General features: G+C 40.4%; 1 protein-coding gene across 1 annotated transcript in view; it reads right to left on the bottom strand.

The window, feature by feature from the left end:
- TRPM6 (transient receptor potential cation channel subfamily M member 6) overlaps positions 1-13,857 on the bottom strand; it is a 134,632-nt gene that overhangs the window by 3,859 nt on the left and 116,916 nt on the right. The window contains exons 34-37 of the mRNA XM_043515092.1: positions 13,095-13,381; positions 12,763-12,845; positions 9,142-9,347; positions 6,949-7,000 (exon numbers count right to left, since the gene is read on the bottom strand). Of these exons, the coding sequence (XP_043371027.1) occupies positions 6,949-7,000; positions 9,142-9,347; positions 12,763-12,845; positions 13,095-13,381 (628 nt within the window). The remainder of the gene's footprint in view (positions 1-6,948; positions 7,001-9,141; positions 9,348-12,762; positions 12,846-13,094; positions 13,382-13,857) is intronic.

Here is a 13,857-nt window from a genome sequence, read left to right as displayed (position 1 = left end):
TACCTAGACCTCAACAAAGTTGAGGAGTCTGAGCTGCCTCTGAACTAATGGACCTTGTCTGTCAGCTCAAGCTATACTGGCTCATGCTTTCAGATCTGGAGGTCCTGCATTCAAGCCATGTAGATGGCCTGCCCAGCACATTGAAGAGAAGCCCAGTTCTGTACAAATGCACTAGAAAAGTTTTATTTTGGCCCTTCAGACACATGCTGATGACCCTTCAGACACCTCTGCTTGCTGGTGTCCCAACCGCCTACCTGGGCATCTGCATGGAGATAGTGGGAGTTCTAACTCCTACTGCCTTTAACCACAGACATCTTTGTCTTATATCTTTTTATACCTTCCTGTGGCATGTTTTTCTTGCTACAAGCCTGTTTGTCAGCTCTCTCGGTATGTAAGTTATGCCAGGCTAATGCTGCTCATCCTTATTTACTAACTCGAAACATAAACCTCTATTTACAGCACCTCTGAATCTGCATCGCTGTCATGATGCAACTACTATGCCTACGCATGCCTTATAGGCCTAGCCTTGTGCTGTTGGTAGTGAAAATTGCTAGATCCTGTCAGGAGCACCAGGAGGCACTATTCATCGGAGAATGCCTCCCAGAACTCTGGGGTACAGGAAAACACATATGAGATTGCAGGGACTGAAACTGTGTCTGGACACTGGCCCTGTATTTTCCTGGCAATAAAGTTTCAGCTATTTATATTTTGGCCTGGAATCCAAACTGCATCAATTTTCACACTGCACACCTCATGTACCGCACACATGGGTCACATCCTTGAATGACTTTGATCAGTTTAGCTCTGTTGAAGTCAATGAAGCTATGCTGATTTATAGCAGCTAAAGATCTGGCCCTGGGTTTAGTATTGGCCACCCTTTCTAAATACTTCTGTAATTTTCATCATTGAGCAAGTGTATAGAAAACTACAGAACTGTTGTGAGAAATATCATCATACCATCATAGAGGGGTGGGTCTTGGCACTGAAAACTCCATTTTAAAGGCAATGGTAGAATGCACGAAAGAAAAGACCCATTATGAGATAATGGCATAAATCTCCCACACAAATTACTTTAAAAATTAATCCCAGAATCAATGGAACTAAAGAAACAACACATTAATAATAATTATAATGATTATTAGTAGTACTAAAATATGCACCAGCTCCTTCAGTCAGATGTCACCCACTCTCTTATGGTATCTAAGAGAATGTGAGCTCAAAGACATGCCTTTGAGTCTTGCTAGCAATTTTTCAAGCAGCATGCAATTTTTGGAGAAATAAATCATCAATAAAGGAAAACATAAAACAGACCCCAATACTTTTGGAATTTTTCCTTGGTGAGTGAGTGAAGGAGAAAGTTAAGAGTGCATTTTAAAGTTTTTTTTGTTGTTTTTTTTTAGGAAGTTTATCTCCTAAAACTAAAACTGTAAGGAATGATCACTTTACACAAGTATATTGCTAGCTGCGTACAAGCTCCATCTGTAGCTTCATTGTCATATTCTCTCAGATCACCAAGTCAAAACAATACTGTTTTGCTTCTTGCAGTTCTTAAGATTTCCCCTAACACGTGAAGAGCAAGCTGGTTTTTTTGCTTCATTAATCAGTGTCTGCTATAACTCATCTTTAGCTAGCATATCAAATACCTTTTAAATGCAAACTATATAACTCGTTTTTATTAATCTGGGTGTAATGCTTTAAGTGTCCATAAAAGGTACTTACCCCTTCATAACTGGAGTTCTTCAAGATGTGTGGTTGCTATCTGTATTCCACTGTGGGTGCACATGCATTCCATGTGCCTGACTATCCATTGGTCCATGCCCTCTCCTAATGCTTTGTGCTGATTGTGTAAGGGGAAAAGTCAACCAATGCATCTCCAGATCCTCCTCTTAGCACAAATCAGAGATGATCCTTAACAGAGAGAAAGGAGGGCACATAGTGGAATACAGATAGGGACCACACATCTCGAAGAACTCCAGTTACGAAGAGTACGTAACTTCCCTTTCTTCGAGTGCTGGTCCCTATGTGTATTCCACTGTGGGTGACTGACAAGCAGTACTCAGTGAGAAGGAGGGTGCAATGATGGAGGAGGTCTGGTTGTTTGTAGAACCACTGCTTTCATTCCACTGTTGTAACAAACAGCCGGGTGACTTTCCAATCTGTTTTGTTCTCTACAGGTAAAATGACAATGATCATCTCACATTAAGGGAATAAAGTCTTTTCCTTTGCTGGCAGCATGGGGTTTTGGGAAGATCAGAAGTAAGTGGATAGTCTGGTTTATGTGAAATTCCAAAACTACTGTAGGGGTAAATTTTGGATGTAATCGTAGCAAGACTTTGTCATTATCAAATAGTGTGTAATGAGGATATGCCGTTAGGAACCCCAGTTCACCTACCTGCCCGGCCAAGGTGATGGCAATGAGGAAAGCAACCTTCATAGACAGATGAAGCATTGAATAGGTAGCCAGGGCATTGAAAGGTGGCTTGAAAAGTGATGAAAGTTCTAAATTAAGGTCCCATTGAGGGGTTAGTTTTCTTATTGGTAGGAAAGCTCTAATTAAACATTTTAAGAACCAAGAGGCGATTGGATGAGTAAATACAGAGAGTCATTTGTTGGAGGGTGACATGAGCTGATTGCCTATAGGAAAACCTGCATCGAGCTAAGGGAAAGACCCATCTTCTTGAGGGTAAGGAAGTAATCAAAGATATCAGGACTACCTATTGTAACAGGAGACATACTGTGGTGCTGGGCCCAGACAGAAAAATGCTTCCACTTGGCTAGGTAACATTTTCTAGTGGAGTCCTTTCTGCTTTAGTGAGAACGGCTTGCACAGTTTCTGAATAGGAATGTTCTAGATCCGACACCCATCCAAATACCAACCCGTGAGGTGAAGAGCTTCTCGGTTGGGATTTCTGATCATGAGTCAAGCGGTCCTTGAAGGGTGAATGCTGATGGATAACTGGGCTGACATATGCAGGAGACCAGGGAAGCAGAACAGTTCAGGCCATTTGGACACAATGAAAATGGCTCATGCTCTGTGCTGTCAAATCTTTCGCAAAACTCGAAAAAGTAGTGGTATAGGAGGAAAGGCATAGTTCAAATGGTCTATCCAAAGAAGTAGGACAGCATCATCACTGAAGAACTGGACCTGAGCTCCCTTGGAATGGTATGTGCTGTACTTCCTGTTTGTCTGGGAGCAGGTCCCAGATAGGGTCCCCCTGAGCAAAGATGCTGTTTACCACTGAGCTGTGTGACACCCACTTAGGATCAGTGGCAAAGTACCTGCTGACACTGTCTGCCAGTGAATTTTGGGCTCCAGGGTGGTACGCTGCTGATAAGGTGATTGTGATTCTTCCAGTTCCATACATTGACCACTTCTATACACAAGGCAATGGAACTTTCTCCTCCCTGTTTGTTTATGTAGAATATGGTTGTCATATTGTCTGACATTATGAGAGAGCATAAGATTGAATTAATGGTAAGAACGTCCTGCATGCTTCTCCGACTGCTCTGCATTCCACAAGATTTATGTGCATTCTGGTTCCCAAGCCATCCAAGTGCACTGTGCTATGTGACTGTCCATGTCCAAAGCTAACAAGCAGGCAGCTGTGATTATTGTCCTGTTGGGTTTGGGGGATAGGAAAGGAATGCCCACGCATACTTGTGCAGAATCTTTCCACCAAATCAGAGAGGCCCTTATCTTATTGGGAATTGTCACTACAGTGTTCATGCTGTGTTTACTCAATATACATACTGTTTGAAGCCAAGCGTAAAGGCATGGAGATGGATAACAGCAGTACGTAAGTAGATGATGGCATGTGACCTAGGAGAGTAAGGCAAATCCAGACCAATATCAGAGGATTGTGCATAACCTGATTTATTGGGTTGCCTATGACTTGGAATCTAAATCATGGGAAGCTAAGCCCTTGTTTTGAATCTAAGGTCACTCCTATGAAATCTATAGTCTGAGCCAGAGCCAGGATAGACTTTTGCATGTTCACAGAGATTCTCAGGGATTCTAGGAGATGAAGCAGAGAGGAGGCTGACATTCTGACTTCTAAATATGTCTTGTCTGTAAGAAGCCAATCATCTAGACACTGGAAGATGGTAGAACCCAGTCTAAATTGTGTGGCTACTACAGAAAATAATTTTGTAAAGACGCTGGGTATAGTTGCTAGACCAAACGGGAATACCCTGTATTGACAGTGGTCGGGACCCACCACAAATATGAGGAATCTACTGTGGGAAGGGTGAATATCCACTGAAGTACATGTCTTTTATATCGAGAGTTGTGAATCATTTGTTTTTTCTAGGGATATTATTACTGATGCCATGTGGAATTATAGCTTATGAATGAAGACATTGAGTCACCACAGGTTGACAATGGGTCTCCACCCACTTGTCTTTTTGGGACTACAAAATATTTGAAATAAAACCCTTTTCCTTGATGATAAAGAAGTATATGCTCTATTGCACAGCATTTGTGGAGGGTTGTTATGTCCTGAAGGAGGATCTCCTCCTTTAATGGTCCCTGAAAAGAGATACAGAAAGAGGTAGTGGAGGGGGTGAAGAGAGAAACTTGATGATATAGCCAGATGATATCCTGCACCCACTTGTCTGTTGTTATTGACCTCCAATTGTGGGGAAATTATGGATGGGTGGACAAAAATGGATCTCGAAATTGGATGGAGATGGCATCAACTTTAATTTGCAGTTCACCAAAGTACCATCAAAAGAATCCTTTGGCTGGGTGACTGCAGTAGAGGTGGATGGGGCAGAGTATCTTGATTTCTGCACCTTCTGGCATATGTGAGGTGGCTCATAACAGGAACTGGTGGTAGAAAGGCTGTGATAAAGACCTCTGCTTGTAAGGTTGCTTCTGGTACTTCTTCTTCAGGGCTGATATATACATACTCAGGGAACAGAGAGTTGCCGCCCTTGAGTCCTTTAGTGAATGCAAAGACTCATCTGTTTTCTCATTAAAAAGATTGACTTCACTGAAAGGCAATCCTGTGAAGCGTTCTATACCTCTCTGGGGAACCCCGCAGAGTGTTGCCAAGATTCCTGGTGCATCACTATAGTAGTCACCATGGATCTCGAACCAGCATTGACCTTTGCTTGTAACAAGGTTCCTGCAACCAATCTGCCCTCACCCAATAAAGGCTTGAAATTGAGCCTTATCCTCCTGGAGTAATTAGTCTTTACAGGCCAGGAATGTAGAATAGTTCAAAAAATCATATTTGGCCAGGAGGTCCTGGAATTTAGAAATTCTAAATTGGAGGCTGGTGGAAATAGACTCCATTATCTCCATAAAGTCCAAACATTTGGCTTCCTAATCGGCAGAAGTGGCTCCTGGTGGTATTGTCTGGACCTTTTCATGACCACTTGGACAACCAGGAAGTTCAGGGCCAGGTAGGAAAACAAGAACTCTATTTTCTCAGAGGGGACAAATTACAGCTTTTCTGCCCTCTTGAAGGCAAGGCACAGATAGCTGGCATATGCCATACTGGTTCCAGTATGGCCTCATTCACTGGGAGAGCTACTGAGCTGGATCCTAAAAGCTGTAGGAGGCCCAGGAGGTTGTATTGTGAGTCCTGGGCTTCCTCTAAGGGGATTTAGAACTCTTCTGCCCCTCTCTGAACCAGCTCTTGGAATTGTCTGTGGTCATCAGGAAGAGACAGCAAGACTGGAGCAACCAGTTCATCCTCCTCCTCTTCCATAGGCTCAGGAGTTTCCATCTAACCTCTGGGAGGGACAGGATGGCAAGACTCCCTATTGACTCATACGGACTCTGGGTACTGTGCATATGGGTCCTGTGGCCCCAAGTAAGGCCTGTATAAGGGGTCAAAAGTAGTTTGTCTTATATTTGTTGTGAAACACCTAGTACATTTTTGCAATAATACATATATAGTAAATATAATCAACATGTGATAGTAATTACTTATTAATGTTGTGCGAATGTTTATTAATTATTAATGTTATTGATAGTACAAATAATATTAGTCATAATTATGGTTTTGGAGACAGGAGATCATGTTTTTAATCCCAATTCTGGAATTGACTTGTTCTGTGTTCTGGGCAAGTCATTTTATATTTCTAAACTTCAGTTTCCCCTTTTGTGAAATTGGGTTAATGATATGTACCCAGTACTTAGGGTACTGTGAGATCTAACTGGAGTCAAGATTTGATCCAACACTCTGATCCATATAGCAAGAGTCATCTGTCTGTGTGGAGCCACGCTGACCTGGGGCCTCTATGCAGGATTAAGGACTTGTCCACACAAACATTTAGTTCACACAGAGCTGGGGTGTGAATACACCCCTGACTTGGTCTGCCATGTACTAACTGATCTAACAGTGTAACAATATGCCCTGATCTACTCTGCTTTGAAACAGGAGTAGATTAAAGTGCACTAACAAACTTTTGGTGCACATCATCAGGGTCCACATGGACAGTTAGCATGCAGCATATTCACATCCCAGCTTGCTGTGAACTCAGTGTTCAATGAAGTCAAGCCCCAAGTGTCATAATTTAAGGTCAGAAGGGGCCATCAGATCATCTAGTATGACCTCTTGTACATCCCAGGCTAGAAACAAAACCATTGTGTCTCCCCATATGGATCAGAGCCATTGTATATGAAGTGTTGTGTATATAAAAAGCACTATTAACAATCCTGTTGTGAAACCAGGAATCTTGTGTGCCCAGTCCCCTCCCCATTCTCCTAGATCATGTATAATTATTCAGTTGGAACTACACCATCTGGAAAAAACAGAACTACTACATTCAAATCAAGTATTTAACTCCCAACTAAAAAAAAAATTAATCAAAAACGCTCATTGAGAATGTAAATATCCACTTAAAATACACCATTAACTATCAATAGTCTGAAGTGAATTACATCAAACACACCATGTTCTGAAATGACAGCTAATAAAATGACAATAAACTTACTGCTTGCCTTCAGGTTTAATAACAGATGGATCTGTAAGGTCTTCCCCAACACCTACAGTAAATTAGAAGAGAGTGTTACAAGCGAAGATTGTTTTTTTAAATATCATGTTATGAAATCATAACCAATGTAAATACCAATTTCCTCTATAGGCTCTAAATTTACACTTAAGGTAGAAATAAAATGCTAAACTATTTGTTAAAAATAGACAAACGAATGCTAATTGTTCTCACCCCATTCCTGATATTACATCGTCGATTTATGAATGGATAGGCTAGAAACTCACCCAAATGGTTCTATACTATGAAACCATGGAAAGAGTTGCCAAAACTGTTGTAACTACAGTAAAATGAGGCCAAGTCCTGAGGCCTGTATTCATGATGAATAGCACCTTATTTCATTATTAAAATCCTGTTGATTTCAATAGGACCACTCACCTATTCAAGGTGAGTAAGGGTATCAGAATACGTCCCTTTATTTAGATGTTATGCTGTGAGAATGCTGGGGTCTATGCTCCCCTGACCTTCTGGTGGTGGTTACTGTAGAGTTAGATAGATAACTCCAATCAGTGCTAATAGGCGTTTTATGGTAAATCAATGGAAGAACAGATTCCTTTGTGCTAAACTCCTCTCTTCAAACCAAAGCCCTAAGCATTAGGGCTTATGGGATTCTACTTTAAAAAGTCATTGCCTTATATCTGAGTAAATGATTGGGCTGCTGATGTACAGGAAAATTTCCATGAACATTAGCATCCAATTATTTTAATTCCCATCCTCCATTCGTGATGAACTCATGTGCTGCAATGGATACGGGTAGATAGGTAAAGAATAGCTATAACTATTGTGCTCCCCGTATGTTAAAACACCTGAAAATTTGTAACACGTTCCAGTGACAATGGGCCTTTGTTAATACAGAATAAATTTAAATAAAAGTATAATAAATATAGTTATAGATATTGTGTGTGAAAGAGAGATTTTTACACACACACACACACACACACACACACACACACACACACACACACACACACACACACACACACACACACCCCTCTTTAGTTGCATGTTTCCAATAGACAAACAAGTCCGCCTGGAATTCCAACAGAAACAGATTTTGTGCTCTGATTAGAGAGCTCCAGTTTAGGGACAGCCAATCTAGTATGGACAAACCGAACGCTGACCCATACCTAAGTCAGACCTTTTCTCAGGTTTAAAAGAATTTTGTAAATAATTTTACTCCATTTTTTTCACACTTCTCTTTCCTGGTTTGGGATGGAAATGAGGGCCCCAGTTCTGCAAAGATTTATGCACATACTTCCCTTTTGCAGGTGAAAGCCAGTGGTACTGGTCTGTCAATTTCAGGAGTATTATACTAAACCAAATTTTAAAAATAAGGGACAAGGTGTGGCTCAGTTCCAGTATGTTGTAACAAAGATACACCAAGTCCCATTATATTTCTTAACGTGAAGATAAAATCAAATGAAGGCAAGCATGGACTTAATGGTTTATTTTGCTTGACCAGGAAGTCTTACTGTAATTCACAGCTTCTGAATGCTGTAAAATGTAAATATGATAAGGTTATGTCTAGCAGTGCAAATTGCTCTTGATAGGAATGAGAACCAATGATGTTTAAACTGCTCAATGGATGGTGTTCATTTTCTGTACACTGTCAAATATTTATTTTTTTAAATATACCGTGTTCCCCTTTACACATGTGTTGTAAAATGATCATAGCACACACTGTGTTCTTCTCAGGAGCCACTAGGCTCTGTGAATAGTTCTCAGAACTGCAACTTACTTAAACTGTTTACAGTTTTATTAATGAAAAATATAAAAAATAACTGATGCCAGTTTTCAGCCTTCCGATGAGAAAAATGTGCTTTTGTTACAAATATTTAACAATCTTCATCAACATTAACATGTGAAGTGGCTTTTATACAGCCAATTGAAATGTTATTGTGCATTGTTTTAGTACACGGTGCTTGTACACCTAAACTAGATATATGGGGCCAGATACTTTTCTCATTTACACCTACATAAATTCAGAGTAACTCCATGGATGTCTTTGGAGTTGCTCAGGATTGACATGGATGTAAATGGGAGCAGAATTTGCCTCTTTTTCTCTAAGTGGAATTCAACATTGTTTTCTTAGTGGCATCTCTAAGTTATATAATAAACTTGCATTTTGGCAGTCACCTTGCAAATCCAGGACAAGGAGCTCCCCTCGGGTGTACTCGTAGGTCCAGTGAGAGAAAGCCAACATCATCTCTTCCAGCAAATTGCTGGGGGAAATCTCATCCCCGTTGTTGTTGTTGTACTTGCAGAACTCACCCGTCATGTACTTCTCTATGGTGAGCCACTGATTGGCTGAATGGCAATATATTAAAAAAACCTCCAGAAACCTGTGGGTAAAAATGCTGTCAGCCAGGAGCTGGCAGGATGAGTGTCCTGGCAGTCTGGTCACAATTATTACAGAGCAAAGCAAATATACTGAAAAGTGGGGCACTACTCCACCACTTACAAACATCAAACCCCTTAGAAAACTCTCAGCAGCAGAAGATAACAAATGGTGGATAGCAGGAAGTCATTCCTGAGAGATGTAACCTACTGAAGTAGACAGTTCAGAGAATGATCTCAAAACAAAGCCATTCTGTGGACAGGAGTGTCCGTGGACAAGAAGTGTATGCTGAGTAAATCAGGAAATGCTATTGTTACACTAGCTAATCTCTACAGCTACATCTAGGCTACGAGCTAAGGGTGTTATTCCCCTGTTCACATACACATACTTGCACTTGATCTCATTGATCTGGCACAAGTATAAATAGTAGTGTAGCTGCATTAGCATGGGTAGCAGCAGTGGAGGCACAGGCCAAGTACGGACCCCCTGGTTTCGGGCAGGTTTGTACTTCGTACAGTTAAGCCATGACTCCATTGCCACTACTCATGCTATCACAGCAACACTCCTATTTACCCTTGCTCTTGTTCAAGGAGAGCTAGTGCAGGTATGAGTACTCATGCAGGTGAATCACTCTCCTACCTTGTAGTGGAAGCATAGCATAAATAGATAGACTGAAATCTTTAAGATGAATTAAAGAAATGCCCTTGAACAACAACTACTATAAAATGCTAAGTCAGGACCCCTTTGGAAAGTTAATTTACCATCACACACCATTTTGTAAAAGAGGTGCAAAGTTGCACTCCTTCCCCTGCGAAAGCCTGATGATATTCTTCAAAATTAAAAAAAAAATCCTCATTTTTATAAGACACACTTGGGCTCATAGGATGCACTATGTTACACCTGATAATCTACTCAGTATAAATCAGGAGAAACTCCACTAAAGTCAGTGGAATTGGGGTTTACCCCAGTGTAAAACTAATGTGAGAGGATATTTAGTGTCTAGGTTCTCTTTGTTAACATGGCTCAAATCTTCCTTTCTTCTGCAGAAAGAAAGGAGTAATATTATGCATGCAGTTTTTTGTTTTGTTTTTGCAGGTTGGGGGGGGCATTGTTTGTATTTTTGAGGGTCTCTCAAAGTCATAGGGTTCCTCTCAAACTCAAAAACTTTCTTCAAAATAAGCCAGTCTAAAGATATCCAGTGACCAGTAATGCCACAGCATCGAAGTAATGGGGTGAATAGGGAGAATATTCATAGACTTTAAGACCAAAAGGGACCATCATGAACATCTAGTACAGTGGTTCTGACTGTGTAAACGTATCCCTGGGGGTATGCACAAGTCTTCCGGGGGTACATCAACTTATCTAGATATTTGCCTAGTTTTACAACAGGGTACATAAAAAGCACTCACAAAGTCAGTTCAAACTAAAATTTCATACAATGACTTGTTTATACTGCTCTATATACTGAAGTGTAAGTATAATATTTATATTCCAATTGATTTATTTTATAATTATATGGTAAAAATGAGAAAGTAAGCAGTTTTTCAGTAACAGCATGCTGTGACACCTTTGTATTTTTATGTCTGATTTTGTAAGCAAGTAGTTTTTAAGTGAGGTGAAACTGGGGTTATGCAAGACAAATCAGACTCCTGAAAGGGGTACAGTGTGGAAAGCTTAAGAGCCACTGATCTAGTCTGACGTCCTGCATATCACAGGACACAGACCTTCACCCACTGACTCCTATAGTCAGCCCATAACCTCTGGCTGAGTTACTGGTGTCCTCAACTCTACAGTTAAATACGTCAAGTTACAGAGAATTCACCATTTACCATAGTTCAGATGAGCAAGTGACCCATATCCCACTCTGCAGAGGAAGGAAAAAACCCTCCAGAATCTCTCTCAATTTGATCTGGGGGGAAATTCCTTCCCGATCCCAAGTACTGAACCACAGTTCTATATTGCTATTCCTAAGGGGAAAAAATTGCTCATAAAGGTAACAAAAAAACAAAAAACAGCATACAGTGAGATGGAACTGGCTTGTGTAGAAGCGTGGCTGCTACTGAATGAGAGATCAGAAATATATTTGTTTTCTCCCAAGAGTATTTCTGGGTACTGGGTAATGGGAATGTTTTTGGGACAGGATCAAAAGCTCATGGTTTCCACATCTGATGCTGCATATTCACCCCGATGTACTAATGATATAATACAAAGAGATCATATCCATGCTCACTGAAGTAGATAGAAAGACTCTCACTGACTTCAATGGGCTCTAGATCAGGCCCTACATGTACTCATAGATTGTAACACACACGAGGTCATCAATCCCACAGAAGCACAGGTTTTAACAGTGGCATTTCTAGAGATTGTATAGAAAATACAGGGCTGTGCCCAAAACAGAAGGAAAAGAACTGGTGCACATAACAAAATATGTGCCCTAATTATGGGCCTTCAAATATCTTGGCCCTCATACTTTCCAAACCGGGCCTGCTCATACCTCCAAAACATGAGGTTTTGCTTTTCTGAAGTGGAAAGCCATTTTCACTTTGATAAAACTTTGAAGGCCTTATGTTTCCTGTCATACTCTGTAAACTTCCTTGTAAAAGAAACAGTAAAACTTTACTGAAAGGATTCAGTAGCAAATATTGATTGGCTTTACCATATGAATAAGGATTTATGGGGATGTTCAAAATATAAGCAATTCTTTACATGCACTCTCTTTTCAGGCCACTGGAAACTAAGTGACAACCCTGAAAGGATTTTTCCACCCCAAACTAAAGCAGCTACATCTCAGAGCAGCATGCTCAGCAGAACTGGAGACTGGCTGTTCTCTCACGAACACCTGGCTTTCCTTTTTACTCAGTAAGGGCCTTTTCCAAATGCCATTGAAGTCAATGAGAGTCTTTCCAATTATTTTTCAATGGACTTTGTTTCAGGCCCTTCTTTCACAAACTTCTTCAACACCAACAAGCAACAGATACACTTAGAAAAAATCTGCAATGTCTCTAATTCACATATATTTATTTTATTTATTTATTTCAGTTTAATTAATGCCGGGCATAAGCTTTATACACTTTATAAATATTAAAAGCATGGACACAATTTCTTTTCAATTGACATCTATTAAAAAAGCCTCCCCTCTGTCACAGTTAATGCACTCCACCAAATCCTTTATATTTCCCCAAAATTCCTTCACCTTTCCAGTCAGATGTTATCAACCTACCCCCTCCATAAAAACTACACAGAAAAAAATAGGCCTTGAAAGACAGTCAACAAAGCTGGGCTTTGTCAGACCACAGAGAAGGGGAATAAGTTCCCTACTTGAGAGGTCTCACTGAAAAACTCCTGCCCCCAGCACACGAATATTGCAGAAGGTTGTAGTTAGTCTTTTCCACCTCACTCTTGAAAGGCAGTTTCCCTACCTTGGGGTATATGGAATGCTATGTGGCTTCAGTTGGTTGAAGGTATATATCAGCTTCTGAGCAGCCCTTTGTTGTTGTATTTCCTAAACAAAAACATATGTATAGGTATTACTTTTAAATAAGCCTATTAAGAAAGGCCAGAATATATAAAGAAAGGGAGTGTTCCTTATTAATCATAAATAGAAGATGGATTTTTCCATGCCCCTCTCTCCAGTAGGGTAGTAACAATAATTAAACAGCAGTTCACTCCAGGCTGGAAGTATTTACATGTACCAAACCATTTCATACCTGCCACACTGGACTGGTCAGTTTTCCTGCAGGTTTATACTTACCCGCAGGCACAGATGTAGCACTGTACCCTCCTGAAAGATCGTCTGCCATGTCTGAACCACCTCAGGAAGAAATGACTTCACAATGAAGACTTGTCCCAACTTCAATACATCATTCTCAGACCAGGTACAAATGACCTTCATGGCTCTCCGGAGACCTCCATCCATCTCCTCTTGGGACAAGACCTGGATCATTGCAGCCATCCCACGCTGTGACCAGGATGACATGCTTTTATTTAGGTTCAAAGGCGAACTCTCTTCTAGCCTATAGATTGTCACCTCCTCTCCAGCTGAGGTCAAAAGAAGTTTTATTTATAAATATCACAAATCACAGCAACACCATTTGAAACTTACATTTCTTCTCCTAAAATAGCATATAACTTTCTCACTTTACAGTACTTACAAATATGGGTTTCCACTTTGCTAGAAGAGAAACCGTATTCCTGAAATATCATCCAAAGTCTTCTATTGTTCACTAAAGGTGATGTTCAACCCTGTTCAGAGAGCCAGCACAAGACCTATGCATCCCTTAAATTACATTGTCTCTTTGTACTGGCCTTCTTCATAGGGATGAATTCCAGCCTTCAGACATGCTTCAATACAAGCAAACTGAGTTGATTTAAACCAGTGGATCTTATCAAATATAACTGTGGTCATTTTCTTCTTTTTAGTGGCTTTTCTCAGTGTCAGCAGACTTACTGAATTTTATGGATGATTGGATCTAAATCTTTTCTTTTAAACCCCAGTCTCTTATCTATACTTGCTT

This window comes from Dermochelys coriacea, chromosome 5 (assembly GCF_009764565.3).
Source record: "Dermochelys coriacea isolate rDerCor1 chromosome 5, rDerCor1.pri.v4, whole genome shotgun sequence".
NCBI classification, from domain to species: Eukaryota; Metazoa; Chordata; order Testudines; family Dermochelyidae; genus Dermochelys; species Dermochelys coriacea.
Note: the sequence above shows the minus strand (reverse complement) of the source record. Positions and strands in the feature narration are given on the sequence as shown.